Raw genomic sequence first — 12845 nt, 5'->3', positions numbered from 1 at the left:
CCTCAGCCTCCTCTTCTCCAGGCTGGACACCCCCAGCTCCCTCAGCTGCTCCTCACAAGTTCTCCAGCCCCTTCCCCTTGTCCCCCAGCCCCTCCTCCTTGTCCCCCAGCCCCTTCCCCCAGAGAATCAGCTCCACAAGATTTAAGATTATGAGAAGAAAAACAAACCCACAATCCCACCCCCCCAACTTTCACTAAGTTTTTTTCAGCACAACCTTCCCCCTAAAAAAACCTCCCCTGGAAGGTGGATTCACTACAATGATTTCAATATAAATATATATTTTTAAAAGCAATATAATATGAAATATTGATATTTTAACAGAGCTTTTTCCTTCCACCAGGGCCTGGATACTCTTTGTGGATCAATAAATGTGGAATCACTGAAGTTATTCCAATACATTCACCACAATCCAGGCTGTAACATCCAAGGTTTCCAAACCTTTCCTACTTTATTTGCTTTAGTTGTGATTAATTGGGATACTTTCCTGGCTTCCTAAAACCTTGAGCTTTCAGGCACATTTTTAGGGGAAAAAAACCCAAACCCTAAATAACCCACTTTAACAACTTGCAAAAGTGACAGGAAACCAGGTGGATTCACTACAATGATTTCAATATAAATATATATTTTAAAAAGCAATTTAATATTAAATATTTATATTTTAAAAGAGCCTTTTCCTTCCACCAGGGCCTGGATTCTCTTTGTGGATCAATAAATGTGGAATCACTGAAGTTATTCCAATACATTCACCACAATCCAGGCTGTAACATCCAAGGTTTCCAAACCTTTCCTACTTTATTTGCTTTAGTTCTGATTAATTGGGATACTTTCCTGGCTTCCTAAAACCTTGAGCTTTCAGGAACATTTTTAGGGGAAAAAAACAAACCTAAATAACGCACTTTAACAACTTGCAAAAGTGACAGGAAACCCCCCAAAATAATAATCACTTAATTAAGTCATTTTTAGAAAGGGCATAAAAGGCTTCTAGTTAACTTATTCAACATTTAGACAGAAAAATAAAACTATAAAACCCACTTAAAACTTGTTTTTAAGGTACCCAGGAAACTGACCCTCTCCTGGATGTTGGGAATCCCAAACTCACTGCCAAGGAAAAGCTGGAATTACAGCTTTTCATGACATTATATTAATTAAAAGGAATGAAGAACCAGAGCCCTGAATGATTCCAACCCCAAAGGGCAAAACTGTGGATTCCATCTGGTTCATCCCAGGTTTTTCCTGGTTAATCCTTGGATTCTTCAAGGTTTTTTTCCAAGCAGAAGGATTCTGGGAATGCCTTGAGGTGCCAGACACACTGGGGGGTTGTAATTCCACATTTTTAACAAACACTTCAATTCCCCTAAATCCCCCCCAAAGTGTTTTCCAACTTTGTTTTCTTTTCTGGTCAGAAATTGCTCTGCTTGGATTTCTTCTTCTCCCATAGGTGCCATTCCCAAGGACATCCAGAAACCCAAGAATATTCCAAAAAATACCCCAGAGGGAAGAAGAAAACAAAACCTGTTTGTTTGCAGGAGCTCCCAGTAGGAAAAGGGGAGGAAAAATAAATCTCACTTTCCATCCAAGCTGCTCATTGGTTATTTATAAAGCCAAAAAAAGCAAAAAAAGGGTAAAAAATCCAAATTATTTCACACCCTGCAGCATTCCAGAAGTTTTCCTGGCTACCTTAGCCAGGAATAATTCAATTTATCACCAAACAACCAAGATTTTCATCCCCTTTCCCAAGCTGATCATTTCATTTCTTACCCTGAGATGAGGCAAAGCAGGAAAAGCTCCTAGAAAAAAATCCACTCCAAGAATAAAACCCTCAGAATTCCCATGTTTTTCCATCCCAAGCTCAACTCCTCATCCCTGCCTTTATATCCCAAGGCTAAAAAGGTGGGAGGTGAAGGTTGAGAGGAAACACCTGGGAATGAAGCTGATAAATGGGCTGAATATTTGGGGGGGGCAAAAATTCACTTTCTGGGGATAATTTTAATGAATATTTGAGGGTTTTGTTTCAATTTCCATTTGATTTCTCCAAGTAGATGATGAAAATAAGGAGAGCTGGATTTTTTTATTCCTTAAGAAGGAATTCTTTCATATTTATTTAACTTGAATAATCATAATAATTACTATTAATAGGAGGAGGAGAGGAAAAAAAAAGGCCAAAGGGGAAGGATGGGATGAAGAATTGGACCAAGATCTTCAGATTGTCCAAAAAAAGGTGATGTTTTTTGCCTGGTTCTTCTTCCCAAAGGTGTGAAGGAAATTCCTCATGGCTGGAAAATCCTGGGATTCTTCCTTCCAAGCTGAAGACACCTGCAGGTTTGTTTGCTTTGACTTCTTTAGAGGGTGATGGCCAAGGAGCTGGAGAGACCTGGGACCAGTGGTGCTCAAAACTGAGCCAAGTCCCGTTCAACATCTTCACCAACCACCTGGAGGAGGGGACAGGGAGTGTCCTCAGCAAGTTCCATGAGGATCCCAAACTGGGAGGGTTGGTTGATCCACCAGGAGGTGGTGAGAAGGTTCAAGGAGACCTGGAGAGCTGGGCAAGGAGGAACCTCATGAGGTCCAACAGGTGTAGGGTCCTGCACCTGGGGAGGGACAAGATGGACCAGGACAGGCTGGGAGGTGACCTGCTGGAGAGCAGCTCCATGGAGAAGGTCCTGGTGGTCAAGAAGTGATCCATGAGGGAACAAGGGGCCCTGGTGGCCAAGAAGGCTCATGGAATCCTGGGGGGCATCAAGGAGAGTGTGGGCAGGAGGGCAGGGAGGTTCTCCTGCCCCTCTGGTGAGGGCCCATCTGGAGAAGTGGGTCCAGGGCTGGGCTCCCCAGTTCCAGAGGGACAGGGATTGAGTGGAGAGACTCCAAGGGAGGCTACAAGGATGATGGAGGGACTGGAACATCTGCTGAGGAAAGGCTGAGAGACCTGGGGCTGTTTGGTCTGGAGAGGAGAAGCCTGAGGGGGCACCTGATGAACATCTATCAGTATCTGCAGGGTGGGTGTCAAGAAGGAGGGGACAACCTCTTGTCACTTGTGCCCTGTGACAGCAGGAGGGGCCATGGATTCCAACTGGAGCCCAGGAAGTTCCACCTCAAGATGAGGAAGAACTTCTTGACCATGAGGGTGGCAGAGCCCTGGGCCAGGCTGCCCAGAGAGGCTGTGGAGTCTCCTGCTCTGGAGGCTTCCAAGACCCATCTGGCCACGATCCTGGGTGTTCCTGGACTCAATGATCTCCAGAGCTCCCTTCCAACCCCCAACATTCTGTGATTCTGTGATAAACCAAATAAAAATCAGGATGTTTGGGGCAAAATTTGTCCTTGCCTGCTCCCAATTAACCACTGGTTAATTAGCCCCTGTCAAGGGGTGTGGTTGCTCCCAGGAAATCATGGACCTCTTGGTCTCAAAATTAAGATTCAATTCCTAGCCCAGCTCCTCGTTTAGGAAGATCTGAAGCTATTAATTAACTTAATTAGTGCCTAGAGCAGATCAGCTGGTTCTATCCTGCTCTGAACTCACAAGAAGACTGAAAAATGAGGAGAAAAGCTAGAAAACCTTGGGTTTTGAGGTCTTTTTTTGGCTGCTAAAAGGGTCACAACCACTTCCTAAGGTGTTGCTGGGAAAATGGGACATTCCCAAAGCTTCTCTGCTCATGCTGGTCCTGGTTGGAGCTTCCCAGGGTTCTCCTCTCCCTCCCTGTGGTTCCTAGGAAGGGAGATGCTGCCCCAAGGAGGTGAGAAGAATCATGGAAATGATGTTTTCTCTCCCCAAACCACCTTTTCCCTTCATTTCAGCAGCTGGATTTTCCCAAGCAAAGCACAGAAGTGGCGACTGGATGGTGGGAAAATCCATCCCAAGCAGCAGGAGGAGGAACATCTTGGACCCTGCATCCCAAAGAAGTGATTCCAAGGTCAGGGTGAAGCTTTGGCTGGAATTTTGGGAGGGAAAAGCTGATGGGGTGATGGACACAAACCCCTCCCACTTCTCTATAAGCCAAATCCCCCATCCCAACAACTCCAGTGGTTAAACCTTCCCTTGGTTTTATGGACACCTGGGGACACTTGGGACCTCCCAAAATAGCCTCAAAGTGTTTCTTTCAGCTTTTCCTCCTCACATTGAACAAATCTGGGATAAATTTGTCATCAAAACCCCCATCAATTTATTAAAGAAGTCAAAGATAATTGGAATATTTCCAAATTTCAAGCTTTCTATTAATAAATCCACCTTGTTCCAGAGTGGAAGAACTTTCTCCAGCCTGAGCTGTGGAGGTCCCAAGGAGAAGATCCTCAACATTCTTTTCCAATCCTGCCAAGGAGCAGGACACAAACATGGTCCCTTGATGAGGGGGAACCCATTTATTTAACCCCATTTTGAGATGTTGGGGGACAGCAGAACGTTCTCCTCCAGCACTGAGCTCTGGTGTCTCCAAACATCTCCTGGTGTCTCCAAACAACTCCTGCAGTCTTTGAACATCTCCTGGAGTCTTCAAGCACCTCCTGGTGTGTTTGAACATCTGTCTCCTGGTGCCTCAAATGTCTTCTGGTGCCTTCAAGTGTCTCCTGACCTCTTTGAACATCACCCAGGGTCTTCAAACATCTCCTGGCATCACCATAGAGTTATTGGGGTTGGAAAGGACCTTTGAAGACCATCTCTTCCAACATATCCTTGTGTTTTTGAATGTCTTCTGGCATCTGTGAACATCTCCTGGATGCCTTCAGATATCTTCTGGTGCCTTTAAACATATTCTGGTGCCTCAGAACACCTCCTGGTGTCTTCAAACCCCTCTTGGTGTCTGAACACCTCCTGGTGTCTTCTCAGCAGGTGGTGATCGCTGAAATCTCACCTAGCACAGAAGTTTTCCTGCTCTTGCCTGAATTTCGGGCTGTTCCCACAACCCACCACCAGGGAAGTCGGTTCATACCCATCCTCCAACGCTGAGCTCTCCAAGATCCCGTCACGAGGTGGCACTACAGGACAAGGTTCTCCCCATCTTCGTGTTGGAATGGTGGACAGAAAATCCAGGGAAGCAGAAAACAGCCCCAAAATTGGGACATCCCAAAAGCGGGTGAGATGGGAGACCAACAACCTGGTCTTAGACCCCAGAAAATCTTCATATCTGCTGGGGGTTTTGCCTCCTTCCCAGCAGCAGCTTCCCATGGAAGAGTTGCAGAAGCTCCAGGTGCTCCAAGGGAAACAGAATTCCTTGCTCTTTGGAGAAATGGGATTTTCTCCTTCCCACCTTTGGGCTCACCCAGGGCTTGAAGCTCCAGGAATGGAAGGAGAAGGGTCTGGAGAACAAGGCTTCTGTTCCACTCAACAAGCAAGTTACACTCAAAAATGGCAAAAATTGGGGCCTGTCACAGCTCTGGGAATTGACCCTTTGGGGACGTTTTCCATCTGATGTCGACGTTTCCATCCCCTCCTTCCCACTAACACTTTCCCAGCTGGATTTTTCCTCCACTCCTCACCTTGTCCTTCATGCTCCAGAGAAAGTCTTGGCCGGTGGCTTCTAGTCACTTGTAGGGGTCTGTCAAGGAGGAACAAGCCAATCCTGGGTCCACCAGTGACCAACTAGAGGTGCTTTTCCTCCAGCCAGGATGGTAAATCCCACCGGGATCTCATTCCTCTGCTCCACAGGTGGGATCTCAGTCCCTTCTCCCTTTCCACAGTTGTTCCCAGTTTCCCAGGTCCTCAGGGTTGAGGTCCTCAGTGTCCTCCTTAGACCCTGCACTCTCCAGGGAAGGCTCAAGGTACACAGAAGTGTCATCAAGGTTCAACTTGGAGACAATCCTGGAGATCCGTGTGATCTCCAAGCATTGGAGCTGCCACCTCCCTCTGGAGCGCGTTGGTGTCTGGTGACCTGTTCCTGCTCCTCATGTCCTCCTCTGGGATGTCCTTGGCCATGGAGCTGCCATTGGGAGGGTTGTCTTCTCCACCAGACTCAGTAGCCACGTTAGCCAATGTGGTAGTCCTCAAGTTGGATGATCTGGGAATGGCTGGTTTGGTTTTTCCCGGAGCCCGCACGTACTTCACGGGCTGGCGGCTGAAGTGGCACCTGGGTTGGGTCCCTGGGACCATGTCCCAGTCACTGTCCCTCTTCTCCTGCATGGAGTCCTCCAGCTCTGAGCCAGCACTGCTGTTCAGCCCTGAACCAAAAATCAGAGAATTGTCTTAGACCCCTGAGGTTAACATGACTAATTATTAGGGCTGATTAATATTTATCATCGTCTTGGAGATGATGGTGAAATGGTTGGACTTGGTGATCTTAGGAGGATATTTCCAACCAACAGGATTCTGTGAAATCCCTCCTGCATTAACAGGCTCAATTAATCCAACTCATTCATCAGGAGCAATTCCAAGGGACATGTTTGAAGGAGTTACAAGGTTATTGATTTGGTTTATATCACAGAACCACAGAATCTCATCCTGGTTGGAGACACCTTGAAGATCATCAGACCCAACCAATAACCCAACACTACCAACCATAACCCAACCCTACCAAGTCTAGTGCTTAACCCATGTCCCTCAGCACCATCTCCAGGGCTTGGAAACCCCTCCAGGGATGGGGACTCCCCCCCTGCCCTGGGCAGCCTGGGCCAGGCCCTGACAACCCTTGCCAGGAAGGAATTGTTCCCCAGATCCAACCTCAGCCTCCCCTGGGCAACTTGAGGCCGGTTCCTCTGGTCCCATCCCTTGTTCCTGGGGAGCAGAGCCTGACCCCCCTGGCTCCAACCTCCTTCCAGGCAGCTGCAGAGCCAGAAGGTCTCCCCTCAGGCTCCTCTTCTCCAGGCTGGACACCCCCAGCTCCCTCAGCTGCTCCTCAGAAGATTTGTAGGAGACAACCTCCATCAGCACCATTATCCCCACAGCATTTACCTCCAGCATCCAGGCTCAACAGGCTGTGGGTTCCCTCCAGAGACACTTTCTGGGTGGCTTCACTGGAAGACTCATCATCAGAGACACCATCCACAGTGAAACCACACTGGGAGGAGGAATTCTGTTGGGGAAAAGCCACCAGTGGTTAGACAGGACTTTGATCTGATGGGAAGATACTGTCACCACCCACTTCACCCCAGTGCTGGGAGAGGAGGTTCCACTGGAGCTGAAAGTGCTTGGATTTCTCCCAGATCATCTGTAACTCTTGGGGGAGTAGGAAAGGAGCTTGGAAGGTCACAGGCCAGGGCCAGGAGACTACATCATGGAGTCATCCTGGTTGGAGAAGACCTTGAAGATCATCAACTCCAACCATAACCCAACTCTACCAAGTCTAGTGCTTAACCCATGTCCCTCAGCACCATCTCCAGGGCTTGGAAACCCCTCCAGGGATGGGGACTCCCCCCCTGCCCTGGGCAGCCTGGGCCAGGCCCTGACAACCCTTGCCAGGAAGGAATTGTTCCCCAAATCCCACCGCAACCTCCCCTGGGCAACTTGAGGCCGGTTCCTCTGGTCCCATCCCTTGTTCCTGGGGAGCAGAGCCCGACCCCCCTGGCTCCAACCTCCTTCCAGGCAGTTGCAGAGCCAGAAGGTCTCCCCTCAGCCTCCTCTTCTCCAGGCTGGACACCCCCAGCTCCCTCAGCTGCTCCTCACAAGGCTTGTTCTCCAAAAGACCTGCCAGCTCCAGTGTCCCTGCCATGAAATTCACCCCGGAAGCACCTGCTGGTGGTGGGACTGATGCCCACATCCCACGGGACCAAGAAGTGGCCAATTATAAAAGAAAAAAGGGGAAACACCAGGAACTGAGCTGCCCACTGGAGCACAGTCATCCTCAAAGGGAGATGGGAGGAGGAGTGAAGGACACAGGGGAACCTGGGTGGTGTGGAACCAGTGAATTGGGTCACCTGGTGGCTTTTTCTGGTGGCCAAACCAGAGTGTCCTCAGGAGCAACTTCCCTTTGTCAAGGTCTGTGACACTTCCACACATGGAAATGTCCAGATGTCCACATCTGGAATTGACCACACGTGTCTACATTTCCTGTGGAGCAGCAGGAAAAGTGGCTTGGAAAACAGCCCCAGAAGGCACCACTTTTGGGTGGATCCAAGAGTTTTCCATGACTTTTTGAGGAATCCTGTGGGATTTTTCTGCCCAGCAGGAGGGAACTGGGTCCATCCTGGGGAGTTTGTGGCAACTCAATTGTTCTCATTTCTGCTTCCTCAGTCAGAGGGGCCTGGAGACAAAGCTGCCCTGGATCTGCTCACTGAGGACATCTTGGACCAACCTCTTGAGTTCAGCTGGAGAGGAGGAGGTTCAGGGGGGGTCAGTGTGTCCTGGTGGTCAAGAAGGCCCATGGGCTCCTGGGGGGCACCAAGGAGAGTGTGGGCAGGAGGGCAGGGAGGTTCTCCTGCCCCTCTGGTGAGGGCCCATCTGGAGAAGTGGGTCCAGGGCTGGGCTCCCCAGAAGGACAAGGAGCTGCTGGAGAGGGGACAGCAAAGGCCACCAAGGGGCTGAGGGGACTGGAGCATCTGGCCCATGAGGAAAGGCTGAGGGAGCTGGGGCTGTGGAGCTGGAGAGGAGGAGCCTGAGGGGGGGTCTCCTCAAGGCTGCTCCAGATCTCCAGGGGGGCAGGAGGGGGGGACCAGGCTCTTCTCAGCAGTGCCCAGGGCCAGGACAAGGGGCCATGGGCACCAGCTGGAACATGGGAAGTTGCAGCTCCCCAGGAGGAGGAAGTTGTTGCCTGGGAGGGTGGCAGAGCCCTGGGCCAGGCTGCCCAGAGAGGCTGTGGAGTCTCCTGCTCTGGAGACATTCCCAGCCCGGCTGGTTCCTGTGGGATCTGCTGGAGGTGACCCTGCTCTCCAGGGGGGTTGGATGGATGATCTCCAGAGCTCCCTTCCAACTCTGACGAGTCTGTGACTCTGTAACTCCAAAGCAGGAGGCAGAGGATCCCTCAGCCCAAGTCTCACTCCCTTTGAACTTTAGGATTCTTGCCAGTTTAAATCTCCTTCTGCCAGTTTCAAGCCATCCCCCCTGGTCCCATCCCTCCTGCCCTTGTTCCAAATCCCTCCCCAGCTTTCCAGGAGCCCCTTCAGGCACTGGAAGGTGCTCTAAGCTCTCCCTGGAGCCTTCTCTTCTCCAGGCTGAACATCCCAACTCTCCCATCCTGTCTCCAGAGCTGCTCCAGCCCTCCCATCATCTCCGTGGCCTCCTCTGGACTTTCTCCAACAGCTCCATGTCCTTCCTGTGGTGAGAACTCCAGAACTGGACCCAGTTCTCCTGGTGGGTCTCACCAGAGAATCCCATAACTTTTCAGGCTGATTTGGACCTAAAACATGGACCAAAAACCACCCTCCAGATTGGCCTGAGAAGCTTCTACATGATCCCTAGCTCCTATTTTTTATCTCTTTCTCCCACTTCCCATGCAACTCGTTCCCTGCTCCTTCCCTTTGGAATAACCCACTGGTGGAAATGGGTTTGTCATCCACGGAAATGTTCTCTTTAATTGCTCCTCAAGCTTCTTGCCTACAGCAAGGTGAGCAAGCCCAGCTCAGCCTCAGGGAGCTCTACCTCTGGAGTTACATTCTGGATTGTCTTTGGGCCCTCAGGTCCTTCATCCTTTTCACTCGTTGGTTCTTGGGAAGGGTTTTCACATCCCAAGGACGTGGATGGAGGCAGCTCTTCCATCCCAAAAACCCTCTCATAGTTCTGGATGAGGAATTCCACAATTTGGGCTTGATACCCAGAGTCAACCAGGCATGACATGGAGACATCATTCCCTGAGTTTGGTCGGATCAGCGTTGGCCCAAAGATGATTCCCAGGTTGTTTGGGGACATCTTGTTCTCTTCATATTTCTCTGCCACCCTAGGGAAGGGAAACAGGACTATCAGGGACATCCCACCTCCTGAGGACCCAGCTGGGATGCACCAAAATCCCCCATTTTTTCTGCTGGAGACACAACCTCCATCCTTGATGGGGAGCAGAGTTCTGGTCTCTGCAGGGAAACCCCGGAGAGAAACCTCAGGAGTTATTAGAGAATCATGGAATGGTTTGGGTTGGAAGGGACCTTCAAGCTCATCTAGATCCAACCGCCTGCTTGGGCAGGGCCACCTCCCACCAGCTCCCTCAGCCCCTTCCCCTTGTCCTCCAGCCCCTTCTCATTGTTCTCCAGCCCCTTTCCCAACTCCATTGCTCTTCTCTGGACACACTCCAGCCCCTCCATATCCTTCTTGGAGATGGATCAATCCATCCACCTTCATTCCTCCTCACTGGAAGCACAGATTGGACCTGGCAGCAGGACCTGAACCATTTTGGGAAATCTCAACCACTTCTGCAAGCCTCTCTCAGGGACCACCAGGGATCTCCTGGGCATGGACCTGCCACTAACCATCTCCTCACCTGTACAGGTGGGCAATCAGGTGCCTCAGGGTGTTGTAGTTGCTTCCAGGCAATTTACTCAGCAGATCCTTCATGCTCTGGATGGGATCAGAAGGGAAACCTGCACAATCCAATTTTTCTTCTCCAGGTTTCTGCAAATCTTTGGCAAGAGCCATGAGGTCCTGATAGAGCTGGGACATCAGCACTGGGGCCGAGAGCTGCAGCAAGAGGGAGGAAGACAACATCTTACTTCATCCTGCTGGAATGGCAGCCAGGAATGAGGCCAAGAGTTCAGGTTTCATAGAATCATGGAATAGTTTGGGTTGGTGGGATCTCAAGGATTATCCAGTCCAACCCCCACCATGGGCAGGGACACCTCCCACCAGCCCAGGTTGCTCCAAGCCCCATCCAACCTGCCCTTGGACACTGCCAGGGATGGGGCAGCCACAGCTTCCCTGGCCCAGGCTCTCCCCACCCTCCCAAACAAGAATTTCCTCCTCGGGTCCAACCTCCAGCTCCCTCTGCCAGTTTCAAGCCACCCCCCTGGTCCCATCACTCCTGCCCTTGGCCCAAGTCCCTCCCCAGCTTTCCTGGAGCCCCTTCAGGCACTGGAAGCTGCTCCAGGGCTCCCTGGAGCCTTCTCCTCTCCAGGCTGAACATTCCCACCTCTCCCAGCCTGTCTCCAGAGGTTTTCCAGCCTTGGATCATCTCCATGGTCTCCTCTGCTCTCCCTCCAACAGCTCCATGTCCTCCTTATGTTGGGGGCTGTAAACCTGGACCCACTTCTCCAGATGGGCCCTCACCAGAGGGGCAGGAGAACCTCCCTGCCCTCCTGCCCACACTCTCCTTGGTGCCCCCCAGGAGCTCATGGGCCTCCTTGGCCTCCTGGACCCCACATGGGGCCTCATGAGAGCCAAGTATAGCAGGACAATCCCTTCCCATGACCACGCTGCTGGTGGCAGCCCTTGTTTGGTACCCACCTCCTTCAGGAAATGCTTCAGGACCCCTGTGATGTCATGGGGGGAGTGCTCAGAAAGCTCCACCAGGTTCCGGCCGTTCTCAAACGCCTGGCACAGCTTCTCCACCCGGGCTTTGGATCCACTTATCCTGTAGATGCCCTACGTGGGGCAGAAAGGAGGAGAGCTCAGGAGATTTGGACTTGGGGAGAAGACCCAAGCAAGAAAACCTCACCACTCACCTGCACCCCCAAGGCACGAGCTTCAATTTCTGAGGTGCATTTCACCACGATGAAGGGAACTTCTTCTGGGAAGTCCCGAGGAACCTGCGTGAAGTCGATGCCGAAGAGGGGGACTCGGTTGGGCAACTTCTTGTGGCCACAGGTGATGAGCAGGTTCTCCAGGCACTTCTTGTGGCAGGCCAGGTAGCACTGAAAGAGTTGGATGGCACCTCTGGAGATCACCCAGTTCTGGAGAACAGGGTCAACCTCCAGCAGGAACCAGCTGTGTTGGGAATGTCTCCAGAGGAGGAGCCTCCAGAAGAAGCCCAGAACTTTGCAGATGGGCCCCGTGTTCCTGCAGACCTTCCACGAGGCCATGGTCACCCCAGGCTCCCAGATGAGACACCTACAATGCCATCTCCTGGCCCTCACCTCCTCGCACTCGAAGCCACTGACCATGAAGGTGTCACACTCCCTGCACTTGGAGGGACCTCGGAGCTTCCGCAGCCGGTGGCTCTGAGCCGCGCTGGACAGGAGAACGTTCCTCAGCTGCTGCTGGGGTGTCCCATTTTCTGCCCAAACAGCATCAAAGCATGAGAAGGAACCAAGACAGGACCACAGTTTCCACCTGGAGACCCTGAGAACTTGGTGGCTTACCGTTCTCCAACGTTTGCAAGGAGTCTCTCTCTTCAAAGTCATCTGAGGAGGACATGGTGCTGGTGGACGGAGCTTTCAGCAACTTCCTGGTGGAGTTTCCTTGAGAAAGGAGAAAATACAACCTGCTGCTCTCCTGGTGGTGCCCAGAGAAGGTCAGTGTGGACTTTATTCCCCATTTTTAGGTTGTTTGAGGACAAGATTAGGGAAGAGGTTCTGCTGCTCTCACCTGGGCTGGAATTAGGAGAGTCCAAGGACCGGGACTCACAGCTCCCACCAAGACTTTCTGTGTCACTGCAGAGGGATTTGTTCACACCTGTGGAAGATGGAGATGGTGACCAACCATCCCAAGTGCTCTTGGGGTCCTTCAAGACTGGGCTGATGTCCAAACCAAGCCCCCAAGCCAACCCAGAAACACTTTGTCAATGTTTTCTCCCAGCCTTGAGAACCTGAGAACTTCTCCCAACTTTTGGCTCCAAACCTGAATTAAACTAGAGGGACTGGGGAGAAAATTGAGTCATTTGTGCTAAATTCAACCTACTCTGGTCCCCATCTGTGGAGAACTGCTTCCTGGTGGGGTCATCTGGTGTGCTGAGGTCCTTTGCTGTGGTGTGATGAGATGTCACCTTCTTATTGCCACTGGAAGGGGACCTGAGAAGGGTTAGAGACAAACTACCTGCAGTCACAGAGTGGTGGGGTGGGCACGGAGCTCT

At 51.2% G+C, this 12845-nt stretch overlaps 1 protein-coding gene across 1 annotated transcript in view; it reads right to left on the bottom strand.

Moving 5' to 3' along the window:
- Positions 1–5761: 5761 nt before the first annotated feature.
- Positions 5762–12845, bottom strand: part of GMIP (GEM interacting protein) — a gene marked incomplete at its 5' end in the record, with an annotated part of 15212 nt that continues 8128 nt past the window's right edge. Inside the window, 11 exons of the mRNA XM_009993622.1 lie at positions 5762–6141; positions 6872–6992; positions 8191–8286; positions 9494–9788; positions 10323–10519; positions 11282–11419; positions 11500–11688; positions 11911–12050; positions 12136–12234; positions 12362–12448; positions 12674–12783. Of these exons, the coding sequence (XP_009991924.1) occupies positions 5762–6141; positions 6872–6992; positions 8191–8286; positions 9494–9788; positions 10323–10519; positions 11282–11419; positions 11500–11688; positions 11911–12050; positions 12136–12234; positions 12362–12448; positions 12674–12783 (1852 nt within the window). The remainder of the gene's footprint in view (positions 6142–6871; positions 6993–8190; positions 8287–9493; positions 9789–10322; positions 10520–11281; positions 11420–11499; positions 11689–11910; positions 12051–12135; positions 12235–12361; positions 12449–12673; positions 12784–12845) is intronic.

This window comes from Chaetura pelagica, unplaced genomic scaffold, assembly GCF_000747805.2.
Source record: "Chaetura pelagica isolate M959 unplaced genomic scaffold, ChaPel_1.0 scaffold693, whole genome shotgun sequence".
NCBI lineage: Eukaryota > Metazoa > Chordata > Aves > Apodiformes > Apodidae > Chaetura > Chaetura pelagica.
The sequence above is the reverse complement of the archived record's forward strand: the minus strand, read 5'-3'. Positions and strand labels throughout refer to the sequence as shown.